This window comes from Ovis aries, chromosome 16, assembly GCF_016772045.2.
Source record: "Ovis aries strain OAR_USU_Benz2616 breed Rambouillet chromosome 16, ARS-UI_Ramb_v3.0, whole genome shotgun sequence".
Lineage (NCBI taxonomy): Eukaryota > Metazoa > Chordata > Mammalia > Artiodactyla > Bovidae > Ovis > Ovis aries.
In genome coordinates this window covers 71,277,177-71,292,792 of record NC_056069.1, presented here as the reverse complement: position 1 = coordinate 71,292,792, position 15,616 = coordinate 71,277,177, and the positions used below count along the sequence as shown (strand labels likewise).

Here is a 15,616-nt window from a genome sequence, read left to right as displayed (position 1 = left end):
GTGCACAAGCGCTGCTATTTCCGCATCCTCGCCAACACTTGTGATTGTCTGAGTTTTTTTTAACAGCCATTTGGATGGGTAAGAAGCGGCATCTCTGTGGTTTTGATTTGTGTCTCCCTGATAACCAGCACAGCTGAGCATCTTTCCACATGCTTACTGGCCGTTCATGTCTTCTTTGGAGAGATGACTATTAAACCTTTGCCCATTTTTTAGTGCTTGGATGTTGTTGCTATTGTTGAGTTGTGGGCGTTCTCTGTATATTGTGGGCACTAACCCTCATCAGACGTACGAGTCGCAGGCACCTCCTCCCGTCCGTTGGCTGTCTTTCGACAGTATCCCTTCATGCCCCGTGTTCCCAGCCACCCCTTTAATCACTATACTGGGCCAAGAGTCAACCCCGTGGACACACCTCTGGAGTGCCAGCCCAGGCCTGTTTGGGGCCACAGCCCTGCTCATGGGGACAGGGGCCAGGTGGGAGGGGGAGGGCAGGGGAGCCAGAGGCCAGGCGGGCACTGCCCACAGGGCACAGGAGGGCAGCCTGGGGTGGGAGGCCACAGGGGCCCCGGGGCAGAGCCTGCCTGTGTGCGCAGCCGCCAGTGGGCGAAGGGCGTCGCGTGGCCACCGACAGGGACCCCCTTGAGCCCGTTTACGGCATGAGCTGGCACGTGCGGGGTGGGCAGAGAGGGCCCACCCAGGGTGTCGGGGGCCGGAGCCCCACCGTGCCGCCTGACACAGGCTCTGGCTCTTGGGAGCTGAAGCTTCTATTTAAAGACAAGCTTGATGGGTAAAGGGAGCTGGTGCCCCAGAACCCATGACGCCCCTGCCAGGCCCCAGCCCCGGAAAAGAGGCCGAGATGAATGTCCCGTAGCAAAGGGAACCCAGGGGTGCGCTGGGGGTGGTTTAAACCACAGGAGGAATCCTCCCCCAGCTCCCACAGGGGCCCGTACACGACACACACACACAGAGGACACACACACAGCTGCACGCCAGTGAGCCTGGTGCTGGGCACTTACACACTGACACACACACACACACACACGCACAGACACACACAGACACACACGCAGACACACAGACACACACAGACACGTAGACAACATGCACACAGACACACACACACAGCTGCACGCTCGTGAGCCTGGCGCTGGGCACTTACACACTGACACACACAGACACACACACAGACACAAACACACACACAGACATACACGACACACACACACAGAGAACACACACAGCTGCACGCCAGTGAGCCTGGTGCTGGGCACTTACACACTGACACACACACACACACACGCACAGACACGCATGCACAGACACACACAGACACACACAGACACACACGCAGACACACACACACACAGACACGTAGACAACATGCACACAGACACACAGACACACACACACACAGAGCTGCACGCTTGCGAGCCTGGCGCTGGGCACTTACACACTGACACACACACACACACACACATGCACAGACACACACAGACACACACGCAGACACACAGACACACACAGACACGTAGACAACATGCACACAGACACACACACACAGCTGCACGCCAGTGAGCCTGGTGCTGGGCACTTACACACTGACACACACACACACACACGCACAGACACACACAGACACACACGCAGACACACAGACACACACAGACACGTAGACAACATGCACACAGACACAGACACACACACACACACAGCTGCACGCTCGCGAGCCTGGCGCTGGGCACTTACGCACTGACACACACAGACACACACAGACACAAACACACACACAGACATACACGACACACACACACAGAGACAACACGCACACAGACACACATACAGCTGCATGCCTGTGAACCTGGCGCTGGGCACTTACACACTGACACACACAGACACACACACACGCACAGACACACACGCATGCATAGACACACACAGCACACACAGACACACACAGATACACACAGACACACAGACACACACAGACACATAGACAACATGCACACAGACACATACACACACACACACAGCTGCACGCTCGTGAGCCTGGTGCTGGGCACTTACACACTGACACACACAGACACACAGACACACAGACACACAGACACACAAACACACACAGACATACAGACACATACAGACACACACAGACACACACAGACACACAGACACACACATACTAGACAGATACACAGACACACACATACTAGACAGACACACAGACACACACAGACACACACAGACACACAGATACACACACACAGACACACAGACACACACATACTAGACACAGACAGACACACACAGACACACAGACACACACATACTAGACACACAGACAACACACACAGGCGCACACACAGACACAGACACACATACTAGACATGTAGACAACACACAGACACACAGACAAAACACACACACACAGACACATACACAGGCACACACACAGACACACAGACACACAGAAAACACACACACAGACACACAGACACACACAGAGACACACACATACTAGACATATAGACAACACACAGACACACAGACAACAGGCACACACCCAGACACACAGACACACACAGACACACAGACACACAGACACACACAGACACACACATACTAAACACATAGATAACACACAGAGAAACACACACAGACACACACACAACACACAGACACACACATACTAGACACACAGACACACACACATAGACACACACACACAGACACACACACAGAAACAGCACAAAACACACTCCCTCGAGTGTTCAGAGCGAGAGGCCTGCGCTTCACTCCTCCAGGCGTAACCCAGGGAGCCTGCAGGACTCGCATCCCACCAGCATAGCCACCCTGCCTCCCGAAGGACCCGGAGGGCCAAGCCCTGATCAGGCGGGGCGATGCCGGGGGCATGGTCCCCCGACAGGGGAAGCCAGTCTCCCCGCCCCTCCCCGGCCTCTCCAAGGGCACAGGCCAGGGCTGCCCACGAGGCAGGCAGACAAGGGGGCTGACGTCCCCCGAGCCCCTCAGCCTCAGGCCCCTGGGCACCTCCCACCCCCAAGCCTGCACACCCACCCAGGCCAGCAGCAGGAGGGCCGGGAGCCCAGAGCAGACAGGCAGAGGCCAAGCCCACGCTGTGGGCATCACTGAGACCCTGGCAGAGGCCCTGCCGCGCCCTCACCTGCCTCCTCCCGGGGCAGCCGTGCAGCTGACGCTGTGGTGCCCGCCTCCCCAGGCCCAAGGCAGGCCCAACCAGGCCGCGTCCCTGAGCTCCCGCTGCCCAGATGGACAGGCTGGCGGGTGGTCCTCACAGTCCCTTGGCCAGGCAGGCCCCACCAGCCCAGCGGGAGGCCCCTCCTGGAAGTGACGGAAGTGACAGGCCGCTGTCCACTGACCCTGAGAGGCAGGGCCTGGCCCCCGCTTCTAGAACCTTCTGCTCAGGGCCTGTTTCAAGGGCAGCCCGCCCCGGGCCACAGAGATACGGAGGTGGCCGAAAGCAGTCTGGCCTCTGAGAGGCGTGGCCTCTGAGAGGCGTGACCCTCAGGGTGGGGACACACGGAGGAGGGTAGGGGGAAGCGGAGGGTCTGGAAAGCCTACCGATCCCACCAGAGGGCCTGCCCCGGGGTCTCTCTGCAGCACCCCTCTCCTGGGAAGCCCCCATGCTTGCTGCCAGCCGGGTCCTCCCCAACCACCCGTGACCCTGCCCACCCCCCGCGCCGGGCCCCTCCTGGGCGAGCTGTGTGGCCACCTACCCGCCCTGCGCGCGGGACCAAGTCAGTGACCAGCCCAGCCAGCAGCTCCTCCAGTCAGTCGTCAGCGGCCGGGAGGCCAGGGAGGGCTCCCGACACAGCCTCGGCCTGGACCCTGCCGTGAGGAGGCGCCCCTGGGTCACCCCACCACCTGTGGGCGAAGGGCAGCTCAGGACAGGAGCCCTCCGAGCGCTCCCTGGCTCGGCCCCGGCGCCGGTGAGACCCGCACTTGCTGCTTTCAACCTGGTCTGCGCTGTCCTCTTAACGGCAGCGTCAAATAACAGGGCCTTTGTTCTCATCCAGTGGGAACGGCAGAAAACCGCAGGACTGGCCCCCGGCCGGTGCTGTGCCCGTGAGCTCCGGCACCGCTGGGGCCTGGCTGTCTGTTGGCCGGGCCGCCAGGCAGCGGCCCCGGACTCAGCGCGGCTTCCACCCTGAGGGCTGGACGCTGAACGGGCCGGGGGGGCGGAGAGCCTGAGCCCGGACAGCTGCCCCACAGGAAGAGGTGGGTGCGGGCGTCCTGGGGTCAGGGGCCCCCTTTCTCACACCTGCAACATCGAGGACGCTGGGCGGTGCCCTTCCTGCACGCCAGTGTGAGCACGGAGACAGCAGCAGGCCAGCGGAGGGTGTCCCCAGCGGCACAAGCCAGCACAGCAGGCACCGAAGGTGGGCATCACAGTGGGCGCCAAGGGTGGGCACCACAGTGGGCGCCACAGGTGGGCATCACAGAGGGCGCAACGGGCATCACAGAGGGCGCAAAGGGCAACAAGGAGCGAGGAGGGTTGGAAGGTCAGCCTGACCCAGGCCGCGTCCCCCTGCTGGGCCCTGCCGGGTAGGAGAGCAGCCCCACGCGGGACGGCACCCATCGGGGTCCAGCCAACAGGCCAGGCTGAGGCCCCTCGGCCCAGGCCGAGGCTGTGTCGGGAGCCCTCCCTGGGCGGGGGTCCGCGGGGAGCCTGGTGCCGAGCCTCTCGCTGCCGCAGCCCCGGAAGCATGCACCCCTCCGCCCCGGCCCCCCAGAAGGGACGCAGGCTGGCACGGCACCCCAGAATACGGAGTGGCTCTGACACGCACCGCTCAGCGCCTGCAGAATCCCCACTCAGGAGCGGGGAGGCCCCTCGGAGGTGGGGAGGACCCCCTCTGGTTCTGGGGTTGAGACTGCAGGCAGGTCAGTCATCAGGTGAGCACCCCACCCCCGACCCTGGAGCCCAGGAAATGGCTCTGGGCCGAGAGCGGGGCCGAGACCCAGTGGCCTGACCAGTGTCCGGTGAACCAGCCCTCCGAGCAGACGGGGCGGCCACCGGTGCCTGGGCCGTCTCCCTGGCCCGGGGTCTGGAGGCTGAAGGTGAGGCGCAGACAGGGGTTCGGGGGTGAAAGGCAGGGGTGGGGGCGCTGGGGAGGACACAGCGGGGGCGGGCGGGGCAGGCTGCTGGAGGGGCCCGCGCTTCCTCGGTGGTCCCCGAGTCCCCGCCCCTGCACACCACAGCTGACTTGGCCTGGACCCCGCACTCCCAGAGCGGTGATGTCACTGGGAGCCTGGGGGTGTCGCCAGCCAGTCCCCAGGGACAGCGGCCCAGGACGGGTTCCTGTCGAGCCCCGCGACAGGCAGGGGGGCCGCGACGAGGGGCGCTAAGCCAAGGCCCTCCCCGCCCTCCCCCCGGGAGCAAGGCGCACGGGCGCACCAGGTGAACCCCAGTTCCACACCGCGCAGCCACCCGCGGCGGCCCCGAGGTCAGCGCCCCTGCCGCCGCCTGAGCCGCACGGCGCCGGCCCGGCCCCGCGCCCCGGACGCGGGGGAAGCGGCGCCCCGGGGGGCGCACCTACCGTAGTAGCGGCTCGGCTCGCGGCAGTAGCGCAGGATGGGCAGCGCGTCCACCGCCGGCGGCTCCGGGGAGGCTGCGGGGTCGGCGTCGGGGCCCCGGCCGGAGCTGCAGCTCTGCCCGCCGCCGCCCCCGGGCCTGGGCCCCGCGTCCCCCGCCCCGCCCGCCGCGGGGGTCACCACAAAGCGCTGGGACATGGTGGCCCCAGCGGCAGCCCCGGCCTCCGGTGCGGGCGCTGCGAAGGCGGCGAGGACGCGGGCGCGGCCCGGGGTGCGGAGCGCGGGGCGGGGCCGGGAGGGGCGGGGCCGGACGGGCTGCACCCGAGCGGCCAATGGACCCTGAGCCCCTGGGACCCAGGCCGGCGCGGGTGCGGGCGCCCGGGGCCGGCCGGGCGGGGCAGCCCGGAGCGCAGAGAGGGACGCGGGCACCGCGGAAAGCCGTCGGGCGGTGGGCAGAGGCTGTGCCCACCTTCGCAGCGCGCCCCTGCGCGCCCCAAGACGCTGAAACCTTGTTCTGGAAGCCAGTACTGTCTCTTTAGAAGAGCGCAGCCGCGGAGTCTCCTTGCAAAACCTCGGAGACCCCGCCCCAAGCGCCAGGGCTGGTCTGGGGAGGGACAGGCCGGGGACGCTGGAGGTCTGCTTTGGTATGGGGAGTGCGGCCACCCCTAGAGGCAGCCGGTGGCCTGGGGACCTTAATGCCCACTGAGGGCCAGGACCAAGACTCCCCAGTGCCCGAGGGTGGAGGTCTCCCACGCGGAGACTCTGGGGGCTGAGGACCCTGGCCTGGCATTTGCTAGCCCCACTCCGGCCTCTTGGCCACCAGGATCTAGCCATTCAGCCCGCGAGGTCAGGCAGGTCGCCTCCCTCAGAATTCTACCTGGCAGAAGCCCCAGGAGGGCGGGAGGGCTGAGGTGGGGCTGGGGAGGCAAGGGGGCCCTGGGCAAGAACCAGCCCCCTCTGCCCTCGGGTGTCCACGGCAGGCCCCCGGGGTGCTCGTCTGCGCTCCCTCCAGCCTCAGGCTCATCCCCCGGCGCTTCGCCCATGTGCAGCGCCTCACTCACTCACTCATTCACGGCATGTGTGTTGGTGCCTGGCAGAGCCCAGCCCTGGGGTGACGCAAGGAGGCAGGAGTCCCTGGAGCTTGAAGCCTGAGATCCATGCGAGAGGCAGTGACAGAGCTCCGAGGAAGAGACACAGAGAGAAGGGGTCTGGGGGTGAGACTTTAAGTGGGGTGCCGGGGCAGGGCCAGCAGGCGGTGATGTTCAAGCAGCGGCCTGAAGGAGGCGGGTGGTCAGCAGTGCAGGGGCTTCCTTTCACTCACCTCTTTTTCCATCATGGCTGCTCCTGGTCCAGCCCTCACATCTGTATTCCAGCGGAGGAGGGAGGGGACGATCCACACCCTTCCCCAGAGCGTGGCCCAGAAGCCAGACACTGCACCGTTAGCCAGAAGGTGATCATGCGGCCACGCCTGCCTGTTGAGAAGGCTGGGACACGGACCCACCAAGGTTTGGAGCTCTGCTAAGGAGGGAAGATGAGAAGTTAGGGCTAGAGGCCCCCAGGGCACAGGGGGAGGGGTGGAGAGCTGTGGGTGAAGACTCCCCTCTTGCACTCACCCTCTCATTATCTCCCCTACCACCAACCACATAGCAGCAGAGCGGGTGAGCAGAGCCCTGTACTCACACCTGCAGGCACACCCAGCCACTCCCATCTCACTCCTGCTCACACCTGCAGGCACATCTGGACACTCCCATCTCACTCCTGCTCACACCTGCGGGCACATCTGGCTTCTCCCATCTCACTCCTGCTCACACCTGCAGGCACATCCGGCCTCTCCCATCTCTCTCCCGCTCACACCAGCAGGCACACCCGGCCTCTCCCATCTCGCTCCTGCTCACACCAGCAGGCACACCCGGCCTCTCCCATCTCTCTCCCGCTCACTCCTGCAGGCACACTGGGGCCTCTCCCATCTCTCTCTCGCTCACTCCTGCAGGCACACCCGGCCTCTCCCATCTCGCTCCTGTATGGCCTTCTTGGCTTTTTCTAGGTGCTCAGGAGGCCCTCCTGGCAGAAGTGGGGTCTCCACAGACCCTCTGTTCTCCATAATTCACTGGGACGTCTTTCCTGCCTCCGCCCCCCCCCCCACCCCCGGTCTTCAGTATTCTCTAGGCCATTTTTGCCCTTCATTTTTTCCCCTCAAGACGAGTGTTTGAATCATTGTGGAAAGTTTTCCCCCAAGTGCCTTCATGTTTTGATTCACTCTAAAAGCAAATCTGCGGGAAACTGTCTTTACCGCGTCTACTCTGTCCACCCAGGTCCCGCCAGTCCTTCTCGTCATGCTAATTCACGCACGTTCTCATTCCTTGTTGCTACTGCGATGGGTCTTGTAGTTATGCTGAAACGTGAAAACCAAAACAAGACCAACACTACTGGCTGTTGTGTGTGTGTTTTGTAACCTGCCACCTCCCTGAACTCTAAATTCTGTTATCACTTGTTTTCCCAGCTCCCCCTGTGGTTTGCAGGGATTTTTTAACCTGTAAAGAACGAGCTTCTGTCTTTCTTTGTTGCTTTTATTTCTTCTGTTTTCTTCCCTCCTTTTGTTCTTATTTTGGAATTTTCTAGAAATTCTGGGGAAATACGAAATAACGCCTTTTCCAGAACTGAAAAGGGAACAGCCCTGGAGGCCGTCAGCAGTCATCAGAAGCACCCAGCTGGGAAAGGACCTCCGAGCCCTCCTCTGCCCTGACACTCCACCCTGAGGCCAGAGGCGGCTGTAGGCAGGCTTGACCCGGGAGGCCTTCTCTTCCCTCTGTCCGGGGCCCGTCAGGTGAGGGGGCCCTCCCGGCCTCTGCCTGAGGACACCCTGCGCCCCCAGCCTTGCCTCTGCGATGCCCACAGCGGCCTGGCCCAGTCAGGCTCCCTGTCTGCGGTCCTGGAAGTCTGTGGACCTCGGGTGAACAGGCCCACTGTACCCCCAGGCCCTCAGCCCCATGTGGGCAGGGGCTGTGTTCTGAGGATAAGCATGGAAATGGAAACAGACAATTGCAAAGCAGACGTTAACAGTGGCATCCCGGCCATACAAGCGTCCTAGGGGAGCACGCGCGCACCCACAGCCTAACTTCCAGAAGCCAGGTCTCCAGGCGGCAGGTGTGGCGACGCTCGGGCTCTTCAGGGGACTCGAAAGGCAAGTCTCAGAGTGGTTTGTGGACAGAAGGTGATGCGCTGGGCCTGGGAGGGGGGCTCTGGGTGTCCGCAGCAGTCACTGCCGTCGGCCATCTGAACGGAGCCACGCTGCCCGCCTGACCGCCTGGCGGTCACTCAGGAGCTCAGGCGGCACTGGCCTGTCTGACGGGAGTGGCCCTCCTCGGCGTGTCCCGCTGGCCCTGCCAGGGCAGCCACAGGGGGCCCCTGCGGGCTGTGGTCCACGCCAGCCCAGGGCACCCACCGTCACCTGGAGCTGCCCAGAGGCCCCGCTGCACCAGGAGGGACAGGACTGCTGTCATCCAAGGAGAGGGGCTGAGAGCTTGGGCGGTGGCCTGTCTCTAGACCCCCTCTGGACGGCCCGGGCCCTTTGGAGCCATCCTTCAAGACGACATGTCTGTGAAAACACACGCGTGCACCCACACATACAAGGCATCTGGGGGCTTCATTCCGTTGCCAGGGAGGCCCGTGCGTGGTCAGAGGCCTGAGCAGTCACTGTAGGGGGCTGGGCTCTGCCTGGTGGGAGACCGCAGCGGGGCTTGTCACTGACCTGGAGGCCGCGCCCCTCCCCATCAACAGGTCCTGTGAGCACCTCAAGGAGGCCAGCATCTCCTTGGAACGTTCCCCCGCCCCCCCCACCCCCACTCCAGAGCAGGCTCCCAGGGAGAGAGGGCTGCAGTGTGAGCAGAGCCTGGTGGGGAGACGGACAGAGATCGAGACCGAGAGAGCGATACGGCAAGGCGGGGGGCAGGGCCGTTGGCCTTCTGCTGCGCCTGAGCTGGGAGGCCTGCGTGACCCCCTGAACGGCTGCGCTCGGGCCTCGGGACCCCTCTGGTCCTCGTGGGGCTGACCGGCCTTTGGAGGTGCAGACAGGATGGCGGGGCAGGAGGTGAGGCGCGTGCAGAGCCGTGGGGGTCGGGGGGCTGCCCCAGCATGCGAGGCGAATCCCGAGCACCCACGAGCGCCCTTGGGGCTGAGCCTCCCCGGGGAGGTGCCCCTGGGGTGGAGGGCTGGCCCCGGGGGCTTCTGAGGTCTCAGGCTCAGATGGCCTCTGCCCGCCCTTCTCCAGTTTTCCTACCACTGACCGGAGCTTCCGGTTTTGCTCCGCCTGTGACTGTCTCTGTAAACAGTGTCTCTGTAAACAGTGTAAACAGTGTAAACAGTGTCAGTGGGAAGAGCCTGCTGGCTGGGCCTGGGCAGTGGACTGAGCTGGGTCGATTCCCAGACGCCTGGAGGGGAACAGCGGACCCGACCCCCGGGGCCCAGGAGCAGCTGGCGAGCCTGGGGTGGCGGGAAGCCTTCAGGAGTGGACCTGACCCGGCCCCGCGGGCAGCCACGAGGTCACACAGGGCCTGTCTGCAAGGTGACTGCGCTGAGCCCCACGGTCATATCCCTAGGTGGGCCTGCTCCTGGGGGCAGCGAGGAGGAAGCCGTGCAGCTGGGCATCCCTGCTGGGGACCAGGACTCACTGTAGGAGCAGCACCGTCACAGGCATCCCCTGCAGTGCTTTTCTGCAGGGGTCTGACCGTGCGAGGCAGACGGCCTGAGCTGACGCCCGTCCTGCCCAGGCTCAGCCGCGTCCACCCCACCCGTCTTCCTGAACGATTCCCAGCGTCCCAGGGTCTCACCTGCGAGCATCCAGATGGCCTTGCATTTAGTGAACCCCCTCCCTCCGTCCGTGGACTCAAGCCTGATGCTCTCTAGCTGCCCGAGACCACCCCCACCTCCCAGAGGAAGGTGCAGCCGCTGCGGGGGGGGGGGGGGGCGCGGGGGGGAGGGTCACCGGGTCCTCCCGCTCTGCAGGTGGGCCCTGAAGTGGGCGCTGCCTCTGCTCCTTAGCCTCTGCCTCCTAGGGCCCCTCCTTCCTGTCTTCTGAGCCAGGGTCTGGGATCGCCTCTTCCAAGTTCACAAGGGAGTGACGGTGGGGAGGGCGGCTCCTCGGGTGCCCTGAACGACAAGCCTTTTGGAAAGTGTGGCTGGAGGCGGTCCGTCCTCTCCAACAGATTCGTCTGCCAGCCTAACGCTCCTCTGAAAATAAAGCCCACGAGTGACAACGTCAAGCGGAAGGGGGAGCGCGAGCGTCCTGCGTCCACGGGAAGGCCTCCTCCAGAAGGGGCAGGGTCCCCCTGAGCCGAGCCCCCTGCATGCGCGTGACAGACGGTGCCCACTGGGCCCAGCGGCCCGAGGCGCCCGTCCTGCAGCCCAGCCAGGGCCCGAGGGCAGGTGGCCTCTCTGGGCCGGACGCTGGAAGGGGACTGGGCCTGGGGTAGCTCCCACAGGGACGCCCGCCTCCCTCTCAGGCTGCAGGGGTGCCACGAGGGGGGCTCCTTTGCCCGGAGCTGCAGGCTGGGGCCCGGGGCAGAGGCGGGTGGCCGGTCTGGGCCGGCTCCGCTGTCTTGGCCCCGCCGCCCCCGGTGGCCGGGGTGCTGAGTCACAGACCGCCCTCAGGAGATGGTAACGAGGCTCCTTCGTCCCCCAGGGCAGGGGCGTCGTGCCCCCACTGTGCTGGACTGCCCAGGCAGCCTTGCTCCCAATGTTGCCGCGACAAGCACGTGCCTGGCCGGCCCGCAGGCCCCAGTGGAGCACAGCCCGGAGGGCGCTGGACGTGCCCGAGGCCTGGGGCCACAGCCAGCTGAGGGCGTATGAGCTGGGCAACTGGGGCCACCTTGCGTCCCAGGCAGGTGCCCCCAGGGCCCGGTCAGGAGGCGGGGGTGACACGGCGCGTCCCGCGGGGCCGCTCCAGGGCCAGGTGGGTCAGGTCCCAGGAACAAACTGCTCAGCGCAGCAGCAGCTTCCAGCCAACGGCCTGCACCCTCCTAGTCCTGCAGGGCCAGGTGAGACGCGGGCCGCCTGGGGGTCCCAGCCCCGCAGAGTCCGGAGGCTCCCTCTGGGTTACGAGTGAGGGAGCCCTCCCCGCCCCCCAGGGGCGCCGCGGGGTCGCGCCCTCTTGCCCAGGAGGCGGCTCCTCGAACTGCCTCCGGCTTCAGTTCCGCTTCCTTTGTGGCTCCAGGCTGTGAGGGCAACGCACACCGAGTCGGCAGAAGATGAGTCTCGCTCTGGGCCCACCGCCCCTGTGAGACCCTCTGCAAGGCTGGGCCCCCTTGGCAGCTCTGAGATGCTTCCCAGCGAGGGGTGGGCTAAGGGTTAGATGTGTTTCGGGGACAGCACTGCCCTCGGGAAAGGAGGCCCCTGCAGCTGCAGGACGCAAAGCCCCAACTTGGGGGGACGGTGTCCCCAGCCCTGGGCACCCCTCTCCTCAGCTAAGGCAGACACAGACCCGCAGCCACCACGTCTCACTGACTTCGGGATGCTCCTCTGGGCCCTGGCCAGCCACCCAGCCCAGCCCTCTGTAGCCGCCCATCAGGAGTCCACGGGCGGGTGCAGCGGAGGAGGGGGCTTAGGGGTGAGGCGGGGGTGGGGGGTGGCGGAGGTGCAGACTGAGGGGTGATGGGGAGCTCAGCAGGGATCACGAAGGTCCCTGCATCTCTGAAAGGTGATGCCAGGCTGCAGGGTCCTCACTGCCAGGGAGGGGTGCCCCAGGCTTTCTGGGGAAGCAGAGATGGACCCCAAACATGCAGGGCCCCCTGGACAACACCCGGCTGACTGGCTTCCTTTTTGTGTCCGTCCCCCGCCTTCAGAACGTCCTCTTCAGGCTCTGAGCCACCCCAGTGCCCACACCGGATGGTACCCACCAGCCCAGCAGGACTCCGGGGCACGGCGGCGGCCTGCGGCCCTGACTCTCTGTGGGCGCCTCCCTATTGTTTCCTGCTTCGCTCCAGCACCCGGGACGGCGCGCAGCGCCTCAGACATTCAGAAACCGATGCGGCATGATGGGTGGATGGAGGGAGGGCGGGGGGAGGGAGGGGTACAGAGACGGAGGGTGGGGGGAGGGAGGGGTGGTGGTGGAGGAGTGGACGAAGGGGCAAGGATGGAGGGGGATGGGGGAATAAATGGGGGGGGCACAGAGATGGTGGCCGGGGGGGGGGGAGGGACAGATGGTGGCCGGGGGGGATGGGTGGTAGACAGAGGCGTAGAGGAAGCATGGGCCGAGGGAGGGTGGATGGACAGATGACGGGTAAACGGAGGGGCGAGTGGATGCAGGGGCAGTGGAGGACTGGATGGATGGCCCGTGGGTGGGTGCCGGGCGGAAGGATGAATGCCTGAAACGCCCCTCACAGTGCACTTGTGCTAGGTCGTGCAGTCGTGTCCGACTCTGCGACCCCACGGACTGCAGCCCGCCGGGCTCCTCTGTCCACGGGATTCTCCAGGCAAGAATAGTGGAGTGGATTGCCATACCCTCCTCCAGGGGAGCTTCCCAACCCAGAGATCGAACCCAGGTCTCCCCCATTGCAAGCAGGTCCTTCACCATCTGTGCCACAAGCTGGCACTCAGTAAAGGTCAGTTTCCATTCTTCTGTTCCTCTGAAACCTGTTGAAAGGCTGTTATCTTCCCTGGACCCTCAAGGATGTTTGGCTTAAGTTCCCGTTTTCTTCCTTTAATTGTGTGCTGAGCACGGTGGTGGGGGAGGTGGGGGGGGGAGAGAGGGGCGGGCACACAGGCGGTGGGCTGCGGCCGGGCACCCTGGGGTGAGGCAGGACGGGTCCAGGTCCGGGGGTGGCAGGCTGGCCCCAAGGCTGCTGGGGTGGTCCTGGGCGGGACTGGACAGGAGACCACCCAGCAGGGTGGGTCCTGGCGGCAGGGGTCCCCGCGGCCCCGTGTTGCCCCATCCTGCTGGGGATGCCCACGTTTGCCCGGGCACCACCTCTCTGCACAGCCTCCCGCAGGTGCCAAGGCCCTGAGCCCAGGCCTGAGCCCTGCCCCCCAGCCGCTGCTGGCTTGGCCACGGTGGGTGACGAGGGCTGGCTGGTGAATGGTGGTTGGAGGTGGGTGAGGGCTCGGGGGACATTTCTGCAGGGCCAGGGAGGAGGCCCCAGTCAGGGGCATGTCCTTCTCAGGCCAGGGCTGAGGGGCTCGGTCGGCGGCTGGCAGGAGGCGGGCTTTGTCCTCACTGGGGACCCCCCGAGCAGCAGAGTCCTGAGCTGTGGGGGTTTGACCAGCCTCGGCTGGGCTGCCCTGGCTCTGGAATCAGGCCCAGGGCCCCGGGCCAAGGTGCTCAGACTCCCCAGTGGCCCTTCTCTTGCCCCCCGACCCGGTCCCCATTGCTCCCGGGTCTTGGGGTCAGCCCCCAGCTGTGGGCCCCTCCCCACAGCCACGCCTGCCCCACTTTCGACGCACGGACACGGAAACTTCGGCCACCTGACCTGCCACCTGGCCCAGCATAGCCACCCGACGCGTTGGGCTCCTCCCGCCCCCACTCCCTTGGGAGGTCAGGTTTCCTGGGCTGGGCATCTCAGCCGGCTCCAGCGACGGGGCCTCCGGGTAATCCTGGCCCCAAGCCTCCCCACGGCGCCTCCCACGGCTCCAGGGACAGGTGGCACCCGGAGCCTAAGACCTTCAAGCCTCAAGGGACGGCAGACCCCAGCCGGCCCTGCCTCCCACACCAGGTGGCCTGGGCACTGCCTGCAGGTGGGTGATCTGAGCTGCAAAGAATCCTCATGCCACGGCCAGCTGGCTCCTGGAGGAGCTCTCAGACAAGGCACCCAGCTCACACAACATCTTTGCACCATCCAGCCATCAATCCACTCACCAACCAGCTGTTCTAGCTCACAATGGTCGAGGCAGGCCTTCCAGAGCCAGGCCTTCTGGGCTTCAGTCCGCAGTGGCCGCAGGCAGCAAGCGCCCAGCGTCCTCAGAATCCTGCAGTGGTTGTAAGAGTGAACAGCAGCCCTTGTCATCGCTTCGAGAGTCCAGCACTGTGACTGTTGAGGTTGGCAGGAGCCTGGAACCCGGGAGAACAGCTGGGAGGGAGAGGGCTGGGCAGTGGGTCTGAAAGGCCACCTTGCAGGGTACAGGCTATTTTGGGGTCCTGCCGCTCTGAGGCCTGCTGGTCATCAGTTCGCCATGGTGTGTTTTTTGGGGACATTGGCAGAAAAATGACGGCATTTGAGAATATGGCTTTCAGTTCGGTTCAGTTCCTCAGTCGTGTCTGACTCTTTCCGATCCCATGGACTGCAGCACACCAGGCCTCCCTGTCCATCACGAACCCCAAGCTTGCTCAAACTCATGTCCATTGAGTTGGTGATGCCATCCAACCATCTCATTCTCTGTCGGCCCCTTCTCCTCCTGCCTTCAATCTTTCCCAGCATCAGGGACTTTCCCCATGAGTCAGTTCTTCGCATCAGATGGCCAAAGTATTGGAGCTTCAGCTTCAGCATCAGTCCTTCCAATGAATATTCAGGACTGATTTCCTTTAGGATTGACTGGTTGGATCTTGCTGTCCAAGCGGCTCTCAAGAGTCTTCTCCAGCACCACAGTTCAATAGCATCATTTCTTCAGCACTCAGCTTTCTTTATGGTCCAGTTCTCACATCTATACATGACCACTGGAAAAACCATAGCTTTGACTAGACGGACCTTTGTTGTGAAAGTAATGTCTCGGAAAGTAATGTCTGTTTTTTAATATGCTGTCTAGGTTGGTCATAGATTTTCTTCCAAGGGACGTCTTTTAATTTCATGGCTGCAGTCACCATCTGCTGTGATTTTGGAGCCCAAGAAAATAAAGTCTGTCACTGTTTCCATTGTTTCCCCATCTATTTGCCATGAAGTGATGGGACTGGATGCCACAACCTTCATTTTCTGAATGTTGAGTTTTAACCAGCTTTTTCACTCTTCTCTTTCACTTTCATCGGGAGGCTCCTCAGCTCCTCTTCACTTTCTGCTATAAGGGTGATGTCATCTGCGTATCTGAGGTTGTTGATATCTCCTAGGAATCCTAATTTCAGCTTGAGCTTCATCCA

At 63.8% G+C, this 15,616-nt stretch overlaps 1 protein-coding gene and 1 long non-coding RNA gene across 5 annotated transcripts in view; one reads left to right on the top strand and one right to left on the bottom strand.

The window, feature by feature from the left end:
* The window catches only part of SLC12A7 (solute carrier family 12 member 7), a 66,502-nt gene extending 60,694 nt beyond the window's left edge, over positions 1–5,808 (bottom strand). For all 4 annotated transcript variants that reach the window (XM_042233972.1, XM_042233973.1, XM_042233974.1 and 1 more), the window contains exon 1: positions 5,568–5,808. In XM_042233972.1, coding sequence (XP_042089906.1) covers positions 5,568–5,760 — 193 coding nt within the window. In that variant the 5' untranslated portion in view covers positions 5,761–5,808. The remainder of the gene's footprint in view (positions 1–5,567) is intronic.
* Positions 5,809–12,768: 6,960 nt separating this feature from the next.
* LOC132657930 (uncharacterized) lies at positions 12,769–15,393 on the top strand. The gene is made up of 2 exons (XR_009596733.1): positions 12,769–13,157; positions 13,970–15,393. It is a non-coding gene; the product is annotated as an uncharacterized LOC132657930 (long non-coding RNA).
* The last annotated feature ends 223 nt before the right edge of the window (positions 15,394–15,616 follow it).